The sequence below is a fragment of the Haplochromis burtoni genome, unplaced genomic scaffold (assembly GCF_018398535.1).
Source record: "Haplochromis burtoni strain Fernald_Lab_line unplaced genomic scaffold, NCSU_Asbu1 Contig_199, whole genome shotgun sequence".
Lineage (NCBI taxonomy): Eukaryota > Metazoa > Chordata > Actinopteri > Cichliformes > Cichlidae > Haplochromis > Haplochromis burtoni.
Genome location: NW_024582560.1, coordinates 897406 through 909216, shown reverse-complemented (window position 1 = coordinate 909216; position 11811 = coordinate 897406). Strand labels below are relative to the sequence as shown.

The window sequence follows — 11811 nt, the reverse complement described above, 5'->3', positions numbered from 1 at the left end:
TAAATGATATTTGCCAAGTATCGAAGATACTGAAGATTGTAATATTTGCAGATGACACCAATATATTTTGTTCAGGTGTGGAGTTGCCACAGGTTTTGGAGGTGATCACACAGGAATTAAAGATATTAAAGAAGTGGTTTGATATAAATAAATTAAATCTAGATAAAACCAAATTTATGTTATTTGGAAACCACAAGAAACGTATCAAAGTGGAAATATGTATTGATAATGTATACTTAGAGTAAATGAAATAAAATTTGTTGGTGTGATCATTGCCGTCCTGGGGAAAACAAAGCAATCTTGGATCAGAAAGCACTGCACATATTATACTGTGCTTTACTACTGCCATATATGAGCTATTGTGTAGAGGTCTGGGGAAACACAGAAGTAATACACAAACAATACCCATAATACAGAAAAGGGCCATTAGATTACTAAATAATGTGGGGTACAGGGACCATACAAATGCACTCTTTAACAAAATGCAAGCTATAAAATTCCAAGACTTGGTGAAGTTTAAAACAGCGCAAATAATATATAGAGCAAGAAATAAAATGCTTCCAAAAGAAATCTGTAAATTGTTTATAGAAAGAGAAGAGGGTAAAACTTAAGAGGGAAATGGAATTTAAAAATACAAAGTGCTAGAACAACTTTAAGACGTACATCTATCTCAATTGCAGGAGTTAAATTATGGAACAGTCTAACAGAAGAAATAAAACAAAGCAACAACATAAACCAGTTTAAAATCAAATATAAAAACAAATTTTAAACCAATATAAGAATGAAGAAAACTGGGTTAACCCAGGACGGTAATGTTGTTGGTGATGGTGTTTTAGTTTGTTTGTTTCATAATTTGTGAATCTGCAAATTTATACGTTCTGTCTTTATTTATATGAAAGAAACTATACTGTGGTGGGGTTTGTTTGTTTTTGTGTGTGGGGTTTTTTTGTGTTTTGTTTTGCTTTGGCTTCATTTGTTGTTTCTTTAATTTAAGACTTGAAGAAAATTAAACGAAGGAGAGGTCAAACTTCAGGGGGTAGGGCCAAATAAGTGTATACTTCTGCCTACTCCTTTTCAAACAAAAGAATGGAATGATATTTTGTAATGATGGTGAATGTACATGTTTGATGTTCGTAAATGAACTGAACTGAACAAAACTCCGAAGAGCTTTTGAGAAATGCATCAATGAAAAACAACACCTGGAGAAAAAGGTTAAACAAATGCAAGAGGAGAAAACTCAAGTGGAGGAGAACCACAGAGAAATGCAGTGCCGACTCCAAAGCATAGAGACAATACACCAAGAGACGCAGCAGAAGCTCCAGGATATGGAGAAAAAAAATGAAGACCTCCAGGTCATGTTTGACGAAGCACTTCAAAGAAAACACACAACTACTGAAACAGAAGAAACAATGGAAAATCAAACACAGAGAAACTTTTACAAGCTCTTTGAACTGGAAGAAAAAAATCAGATGCTGTCCAAGCTCCAAGACACGAAAAAGGAAAATAAAGGGCTCCAAGTCAAGTTTGACCAAACACTTCAAAGAAACACAAAACTACTGACAGAGAAAAAAAGTCAGGAGGCAACACATAATGAAATGCAGTGTAAAATCCAAGCAATGATCAGCAAAAAGTAACCATCTGCAAGGACTCTATTACAAACGGTGAAATGCAAGACGAGAAGCGACAACAAGAAAAAAAACATCAAGAGACCTAGTTTACTCTTCAAGAACTGGAAAAAAGACATCAAGAGTTACTGGCCATCCATGACAGACTACAACAAACTAACAACGACATGGACGAGGAAAAGAAAGGTCAAGAAGAAAGATACAAAGATTTGCAAGAAAAATATAAAGAACTTCAAGAAGAAAACAAAGAACTCTAAAAACAACAAGAGGAAAAGAAATACAAAATTAAAGACCTGGAGAAAAGCTCTAAGAAACTTCTCCTTGACATTACAAACCTCACAGCACAGAACATTGATCTCCAAGAACTGTGTCGGGAAAAGACTTTCAGGTTTTTCTGGAAAAAGGACTCTTCTTGAGCTCAGCCTGGTCAAGAGTAGCCCCATCTTACTCCAACAGGGGAAAATCATACAATAAATTATGTAAATAAATTCACTGTTCTTTATGGTCTTATTCAATGGTAAAGCTCTTTAGAAACATTACTGATGGTTCTTAGGAAAAGCTAAATAACTTAATCTGAGCTTTCTTTAACAATACTTCCTGTATTAAGATGAGTCAACAGCTAACAAAAATAAACTGCTATGTAAATTATTGTTTTTGGCAAGAAAATGTATTCTTTTCAATTGGATCAATGAAAACCACCAACAATAACTCAGTCATATAAAGAAATCTTTAGAGTCTTACCGATGGAAAGACTGAGTGCAAAACTAAGCGGTAATGACGATATCTTTTTGGAGGGGCAGCCCCACTCCAATGGCAGGATGGGTTTGTCAGGACAAAGTGTAAATGGGTGGTATACCCAATTATTTACCATAATGTATTAGTTTTCCTTTTACATGTCTCAGACTGCTTATTGTGTTGCTTCTTGTTTTTTGTTTTGGGATTTATTTATTTTTTTTGTTGTTGTGGTTGTTGTTTTTTTGTATCAAAAAATCCAAATAAAGAGATTAAAAAAAAAAAAAAAAAGATAAGTCAACAGCTTTGAGTTGGATAACAGGAACCAGTTCAAAAATAACTCACCTTAATTGGAAAATGTAACAAAAGTAACGTCTGACTAGGGCTGTGCAATATGACCAAAATCTCATATCCCGATATAAGAATTCTATCGTCCCGATAACGATATAAATCCCAAAAATGTAACATTTTCTGTAAATTCTGTGAATCTCGGGCAGCTCGACTTGCAGGAAGTGTTTCCAGCTGCGCGTCATGTAGCTGGAGTCGAGTGTTTTAACAGATGCATGAAACTATACATTATTAGACATAAGTTGTAACGGCCGACGTTTTCTTTGTGAGTATTTATTACACGGCGTGCTGCGGGGAAAAGCCTGTTCTAACGTTTGAGTCTAAGGTTTACTTTTTAGCACCTGACAGCTCTTTTTTTACTTCTCATCCGTAAATAATCTGCTCTTTCACGTGATTCAGTTTATTTTGAAAAGTCTCAACAGGATCTTGAGCTTTATTGTGAAAGGTTTACGTGGAACATAAACAAGCGGACACGCGATGCTGTTACCGTCGTTGTTGCTAACCACAACGCATAAAAACAGGCGCTTGTCCGTCCGTAGTGTGGTTATATTAAATATAAGAGAAAGAGAGAACTTTAATAAATTAATATAGCCACTACAGTGACCATCAAAACGATGAAAAAATATTGCCATTAACAGTTTATTTTGCAACACCACAAAACAAACGATAGTGTAAAATGAAATGATAGACCTTTTTATATCGTCATCCGATATATATCGTTATATCGAACAGCCCTACGTCTGACTTTAATCATTTGCCCTCATTTTACAATGGAATTTATGTATTTGTTTTGATTAAACCTTTTAAATGTGTGACAAATGAAAAAAGTGCAAAAGCAGGAAAGCAGCCAGTCAGAGCTGCGTATATGTTGCTGCTTCTAAAAGCCTCACACATATAAGTGGAATCATTGTGGAATTCATTCATAATCATTCTGTAGAGCATGGATCTTTGAAACACAGACTTCCACGTGCATAAGAGAACATTAAGAAAAGATTAAGAAAACCCCAAGTGCACAAAAAGGAAGAAACATTCAAAGCAGGCATACCCTAACTTAAAATCTGATACTCACACATCCAACACAACGTCAGTCTACACATATCCTTCTTTTTAAGTCATAGCATTTACCATGCCCTTCAAAGTTGGGTCAGCCAGGGGCGACCTGTTTCCATGAAAGTCCGGCCACACGTGAAGACTGGACCCTAGCAGATCGACAGCAGAGCAGGAGTTGGCCATCGAACCCAAATGGTTGTTCAAGTAGCTGTAGATATTCTCGCCAGCAAAAGGAAGCCTATAAAATTAAAAACACTGTTGCCAGGACACCTAAAATGATAGCTGATATTACCTATATTAATGCCATGGTGGTTGGCGAGCATGAAATCTATATTCAATCTTCAGCAAACGTGAAGTACCGTATATCAAAAAATTAAACTTCCTATTCCTCCAGAGAACAGTTGAGTTGCACTGAAAGCACATTACTGAGCTACTAATCTCCCTAAAGCATACTTGACATTATTCTAGCCCAGCTGATGAGGATCACAGATGTGCAAAAGCATTGTTGGGAACTGCAGTATTAAAAGCATCAGCTGACCTCTGCTGAACCTGTTCCTGGAGCTGGGTATATGCAGTGTGACCTTTCACCATGTGGTCAATCTGAGGGAGGAAAGAGGCAATACATTTAAACTGAAAAGGATCACAAATGACTGGTGGCCACCTGGATTCAACTAATAATGTCAAAGCTGAATCTATAAATGTGAAAGGTGAGGAAAAAATAAGTGGTTTTGTCTCCATGTTTTCTGTTAGTATTGAGCATGAAGAGGATCTGAAAAATAATTTAAATATGAATGAAAAAGATCAAGAAAAATATGAGTAGACTGACCAGCCTTCCTGTCACACTCTGCCCTCCCTCGTTGAGCCACAGTCCAGGCACCATGGCAGATAGGTAGGGCCCCCACACTCCTGGCACAAACCGAGGCTGCTCACTGATCTGATGGCACAGGAAATCTTTTAGTTAGTTTTAGTTGGAGGTAGATATTTTATAAATTAAAATAGAAACCGCCGGACTAACAGGATATGCGTGCCATTTGCTTCTCATCTCAGAGTTACTGCAGTTGGCCTGTGCAGACAGGATAATTTATGTCTATAAACAATTTTTAACAATGCTCACATAAGTATAAACAAGTAATACAGATAGAGTGACTTTTAGAAAGATATCTTATCAGACTACTTAAGACAGATTGTGCACCTAGGAAATGAAGGTGGTGAGTACACGATTAATCATCAGAAGACGTTTTTATTAGTCATCAGGAGATATTCACAGGAACATATACACAATCACAAAGGCCACTGGGGAACAGTACAGTAGTAGACTAGCACGGTAATTTTACACCAATCAGGTGAACAGCAGCTGTGAACTACTGACCGCCATGTGACAAGTTGACGTTCCACAGATCAGCGCCATGCGTGCAGTGATCGGCAGACCCTCACAGGGCAAATGAAAACCTTTCACATCAGCACCGATCACACCTGGAAGGAGGAGGTTAATGTTGCTTTATTTAACACTCTTTATTTTATGCAGGGGAAAAAGATACATTGTAATAATTAAGTTGTTGGGTTTTTTTGCTGTCATCTAACACAAAGTGTCAAAGATGCTGCTAGAGCTGTAAATCCACATGAATGAAATTGTGCTCCAACCTCTTCATAGGATTCAGCAGTGATGCTAACTGCTGGAATAATGTTTATCAAGCTGGTTTGAGTTTAAGGTGGGAGGCCAGTCTCCATCACTGTGACATAAACAGAAACTAATGGTGCAGAGTGCTGTAACCTCTCACTGACGCAGCAATGTGTGATTGGCAGAGGTCACGGTCGAGGGTCAAAGGCAAGAGTTCACGACGAGTTCAGCTCACAGAACAGATCCAGATGGTGAGGATTTCTGATCCTGAGGAAGGTCTGCTGCTGCCCTGACACTGGTCAGAAATTCACTAACATCTCAGGCGGGTTTGTTACTCAGTTTATTTCCCATAATATTAAAGATGGGAACATCTAACACACGCTAGGCACCTAATCCTCATGTGGTAAACTATAGTTGTTGAAATATTATCACATCATCCATCTATTATCTCCCTTCTCACTTCCTTCTTCCGGCAAACTCATAAAACCAAAAAAGGTATTTTATTTATTTATTTATTTTTTGGTAACTAAGCACAGTCACAAGTTGTCGGCTGGTCAAGCAGGTTGTTTTCACTTTTCAGTGAGGATCACACTATCCTGATAATTAGCGCTTTAACTTGTGGCAGGTCATCCACTGATCAATAGGCATACATTTCACAAAGAAGTGCAAAAATGCTTCCCCTATCTCGAAGGCTGAGCCCAGCCACACCACAAGGGCAACTTGTGTTGATTTCTTTTATTTGCGAGCACTAGAGACAGGGTGAGGAGCTCAGACATCAGGAGAGAGCTTGAAATAGAGCCAATGCGCCTCCACGCCAAACATAAACAGCTTAGATGGTTTAAGCATCTGGTTAGGAAGCCTCCTCCTTGGAGATTCCTTTAAGAGGTTTTTCTGACATATGCAATTTGGAGGACAATCCAGCGTAGACCCAAAAGCTCCTGGAGAGATTATATATCTGACGTGTCACGGGAATGCCCCGGGATCTCCTAGAAAGGACTGGAAAAGCCGTCGGGAGCACCCTGTTTAGCCTGCTGCTACTGCGACGTGGCTTTGAATAAGCAAAATATAATGGATGGATAAACTAGCATCTAATATAGCACTACCATCAAGCCCAAATATACATTTGTCCATATACATATTACTATGATGTTTAAGTTGGTTTCCTAGTGTATTCATGCACCTACAAAAATAATGATTTAACTTAGCACATGCTTTGTTTTGGAGTTAAAGTTTAAACTTTGCACACAGGATACTGAAAAGCCACAGCCACAAGTGGAAATTATGAAATATTAATAAGTCTATTTAGTAAACGTTTATATTAAACTTTGCTCCTTAAGGAATGAACTTCTTTTTTATTGTGACCCTGACACGTAGCATATCAAAATATCAACTGTGCAAATAAAATATCAACTTTGCATCACTGACATTTTATGCCTTCATTTTCCTTTCAGTACCTTTAAATAGGCATAACAACGCGACAGCATAGAGCAATTTTTGCTCCTCCAGCATGTCTGCACCACTCCAGCACACCATTAAAAAACAGCTACACATCTCTTGTGTGTGATGACTTGGCTATGTGATTACCCTCCATGCTTTCACTATAGCTTTCATATGGAACAGCCTCAGTCACAGGCTGTGTGAAAGCGGCTGCAAACTGAGTAATCTCATGACAAGAAAATACTTTTGTTTTCAAGTAAGTGTGATTCGTCATCTGATACCTAAGCCCCCAGCATGGGCATCGATGAGAGAAGCCCCAACTGCAGTTCCTGGGTCCAAACCCAAATCTGCTGCTGCCTCCTGTGTAAGGCCCTCTCCCAGTGGACTTCCTGGAGGACACGTCACACTGCCTGGATGACAAAATTATTTAAAATTTTTAATTCTTAGAATTTAATAAAGGACACAAAAACTGTAAAAGATATAAGAAATAATCAGTCAAACTATCTGAATGTATAAAATGTCATTTTCTGGCCTATTCTGGAGAAGTTATTTTCCAGCAGGTCGTCCAGTCCAATGCTCGTCCAGAAGCTGGCATCCCATCCTTCTGGAGGGCAGTAGGTCCACTTACACACCAGAGTACATAAAGACCTGTGCAACATTGGACAACATGCATCCACTTGCAAATACTGTAGGATAATAAACATGCTTTATTAACAGCACACATTAGATACAAGTATTTTGTGAAAACCAATGACTTTGTCCACACATTTTACAACGGATTAGGCAACTGCATCTTTTCTTTTTAACTGAGAACAGAAACAAGACTATTGTTTTTAATGGGGCAGCCCACCAGCAAATATGTTTGAATTAATACAAGGGGTTTTAGGCCTGCTAGTGGTGATCCTTTTCAAACCTACCTCCTTTTTTTCTTAGACATACATAAGTGTGTAAGTCTCCGTAACATCATCGACAGCTCACCTCGTTAAAGAGCCAGATGCCTTCCAAGACAAGAAGTCTGGAAGATCAAAAAAGTGACTGGCTTTGTTCCAGCAGTTCTCCTTTAGATTCTGAATGAGTGAAAGACAGAGTGTGTGAGAATAAAAGCAACAACTGTATGACAAATATGCTAAGGCTAAAACAGTAATAAAAAACAAACAAAAAAAAGCCCACCAGGTATCTGCTGAACAGCCAGTACAAAGAGCAATAATAAAACATGCAGAGATCAGTGGTGACCTTGTTCACCTCTCACCTCTTTAAGCCAGAGCAGCTTAGGGGGTTGCATCTCTGGTGACATGACTCCCCCTACCCTGCTGAGGACCCTGTGGCCATTTTTTGTTATACGATCAGCCTGCTCTGTAGCACGATGGTCCATCCACATCACTACGTTCCTTTGGGGGTCACCTGGGAAAAGCAGTTCAGTAAGGGAGAAGACAACAAACACCAGAGAGCTAATATTGGATATAATATTGTATCTGTTAAGACCTGATACATAAAACTGTTGTCATGGATAGATTTCATCTTGGAGTACAAATTCAGTATTTAGCCAAAGAATTTGGGTCATGCTTTTGTGTCTTGCTTAATAAGCAAAAACATGATTCAAATCCAGCTCCAGGCTTCTACTCTGCAGCCGACTATGACCTTGGACCTCACTGTGGAGGGGTGATTTTTTTTTCCCCCTGAAGGATCAATGCTCAGCAAAAATGGGGCTTACATAACCAATGCTTACCAAGCATTCAGATCAGATCAAATGCAATAAAATAAATCGCTTACCTTCCTGACTGACAGGCACAGGCTGGAAGCTTTGGTCCAAAACCACTAGAGAGCAGGTGGCATCAAAGCCAATCCCCCTAATCTGGCTCTTCTCCACACCGTGAGTAACTTTCTGGAACAAATACACGCAGTTGTTTTTAAATTACATTTCCTCCGTGCATTTACTCATCCTGCAACCGTAAGAGGGCACGAATACATTCACCAGCTTATGATGTCAATTTCTGCCTTTCATAAATAAACAGCTGTTCACACAGGATGTGTGCTTGAGATTCCCAACCAAGTGCACATTGAAACCTAGGGAGTACATTGGCAATACATAGAAAAGATTTTTAGTTTATTCCTGAATATTCCTTGCCCATGAGGTTTTTGCCTTCCACTGAGGGGAAATTACCACTACTGATGATTTCAACCAGCATTTTTAACAGGGATTTTTTTTAATTTTTTTTAGTACAGTTAAATTTACTCACATTTTTCTCATTACATAAACCTCTGTTAACTAAGGTAAAACATATTCTTTGCCTTAACTTAATGTGGATGAATCATGCTTCTCCCACAGGCACATTTGGAGCCAGGAAAAACCCTGTAATGTTAATTTTTTTGTCGCAGAGACCAGTCATCCACCACATATGCCAGCTGCCGAGTACAGTGGGGCAAAAAAGTATTTAGTCAGCCACTGATTGTGCAAGTTCCCCCACTTAAAATGATGACAGAGGTCAGTAATTTGCACCAGAGGTACACTTCAACTGTGAGAGAAAGAATGTGAAAAAAAAATCCATGAATCCACATGGTAGGATTTGTAAAGAATTTATTCGTAAATCAGGGTGGAAAATAAGTATTTGGTCACCTCAAACAAGGAAAATCTCTGGCTCTCACAGACCTGTAACGTCTTCTGTAAGAAGCTTTTCTGTCCCCCACTCGTTACCTGTATGAATGGCACCTGTTTGAACTCATCATCTGTATAAAAGACACCTGTCCACAGCCTCAAACAGTCAGACTCCAAACTCCGCCATGGCCAAGACCAAAGAGCTTTCGAAGGACACCAGGAAAAGTATTGTAGACCTGCACCAGACTGGGAAGAGTGAATCTACAATAGGCAAGCAGCTTGGTGTGAAAAAATCAACTGTGGGAGCAATCATCAGAAATGGAAGACATACAAGACCACTGATAATCTCCCTCGATCTGGGGCTCCACGCAAGATCTCATCCCGTGGGGTCAAAATGATCATGAGAACGGTGAGCAAAGATCCCAGAACCACACGGGGGGACCTGGTGAATGACCTGCAGAGAGCTGGGACCAGTAAATGATCATGAGAACGGTGAGCAAAGATCCCAGAACCACACGGGGGGACCTGGTGAATGACCTGCAGAGAGCTGGGACCAAAGTAACAAAGGTCACCATCAGTAACACACTACAACGGCAGGGAATCAAATCCCGCAGTGCCAGACGTGTTCCGCTGCTGAAGCCAGTGCATGTCCAGGCCCGTCTGAAGTTTGCCAGAGAGCACATGGATGATACAGCAGAGGATTGGGAGAATGTCATGTGGTCAGATGAAACCAAAGTAGAACTTTTTGGTATAAACTCAACTCGTCGTGTTTGGAGGAAGAAGAATACTGAGTTGCATCCCAAGAACACCATACCTACTGTGAAGCATGGGGGTGGAAACATCATGCTATGGGGCTGTTTTTCTGCTAAGGGGACAGGACGACTGATCCGTGTTAAGGACAGAATGAATGGGGCCATGTATCGTGAGATTTTGTCCTGGAGTGGCCTAGCCAGTCTCCAGACCTCAACCCCATAGAAAATCTGTGGCGGGAGTTGAAAGTCCGTGTTGCTCGGCGACAGCCCCAAAACATCACTGCTCTCGAGAAGATCTGCATGGAGGAATGGGCCAAAATACCAGCTACTGTGTGTGCAAACCTGGTAAAGACCTATAGTAAACGTTTGACCTCTGTTATTGCCAACAAAGGTTATGTTACAAAGTATTGAGTTGTATTTTTGTTATTGACCAAATACTTATTTTCCACCCTGATTTACGAATAAATTCTTTACAAATCCTACCATGTGGATTCATGGATTTTTGTTTCACATTCTGTCTCTCACAGTTGAAGTGTACCTCTGGTGCAAATTACTGACCTCTGTCATCATTTTAAGTGGGGGAACTTGCACAATCGGTGGCTGACTAAATACTTTTTTGCCCCACTGTATATACCTCCCATAACTTAAGGCAGCTGTTGCCAAAGTGTGTGTGCTGCCATTAAGAGTAGAGCCTGACCAATACTAGATTTTGGGGGCCAACTTAGGGTGTAAAAAATGATCTGATACTAATATATGCCCTATATTCTTTAGACATACAGTAATGCTGTATTTACAGGGGAGTTCTAAATAAAAGGGAAATTGATTGGGTCCTGCATAGCAACTTTTCAGCAATGTATTTCAAACAAACTAGTTTACAGTGTAACAACAACACACAGCTTAATTCTAGACCACTGGTTATAGTGTTTTGTGTATTGGAAACAATGGAGGTGCAATATCTTGAAGTAAAATGTCTTGATGCATGCGCAATCATTTAGGTAAGGAAATCCCCAAAATCATCTGGATGTAGCCTTTTCAGTGGGAGAAACGCTTGGTCACTCATCCCAGTGACTTTTTCAGTCTCAGCTGACTGCAGGTTTCCCCAACCTTATAAACAGTGCCTTTGCACAATGACTGAAAGCCATTCCTCAGTTCTTTGTGAATGGTCCTCATGGTCATGACACTTGGCATATTAATGATCAAGAAACTGAGCTCACAGCCCATTGTTCTTCAGTGGTGCTAGTTTAATTAAATATGCAAATGTACTGGTAGTAAGAAGCCTACTGTAACAGCTGAGTTTGAACTAGGAGGGAATTAAATGCAGAAAGTTAGCAGAAAAAGCACGAGTACAGTAGCTAGCTAAAGGTAACCAAAATGGTCAAAATAGTAAATATATTTTATATTTTACCTAAATAGGTGCTGAATAAAAAGACGAAATAACTAGCTTAAAGTAATTATAGCAAAGTAAGCGAAACATTAGCATATGACAATACACAACGACTGAAAGACTTACCAAGAGTTAGCTAAAAATAACAAACGGTGGCTGATGTAGTGAAGAAAATACTGAAATAATTAGAAGAGAACAATGTAAGGGCGGTAGGAATATTAAATAATACGTTTTAGAAGGAATTTTTAAATAATTAAAACATATATATATAT

The 11811-nt window shown here is 39.3% G+C and overlaps 1 protein-coding gene across 1 annotated transcript in view; it reads right to left on the bottom strand.

Annotated features, from left to right (window-relative positions):
- fggy (FGGY carbohydrate kinase domain containing) overlaps positions 1–11811 on the bottom strand; it is a 24389-nt gene that overhangs the window by 11761 nt on the left and 817 nt on the right. Inside the window, exons 3-11 of the mRNA XM_005935635.3 lie at positions 8581–8692; positions 8060–8211; positions 7789–7877; positions 7343–7458; positions 7092–7220; positions 5125–5228; positions 4582–4689; positions 4294–4355; positions 3831–3993 (exon numbers count right to left, since the gene is read on the bottom strand). Of these exons, the coding sequence (XP_005935697.1) occupies positions 3831–3993; positions 4294–4355; positions 4582–4689; positions 5125–5228; positions 7092–7220; positions 7343–7458; positions 7789–7877; positions 8060–8211; positions 8581–8692 (1035 nt within the window). The remainder of the gene's footprint in view (positions 1–3830; positions 3994–4293; positions 4356–4581; positions 4690–5124; positions 5229–7091; positions 7221–7342; positions 7459–7788; positions 7878–8059; positions 8212–8580; positions 8693–11811) is intronic.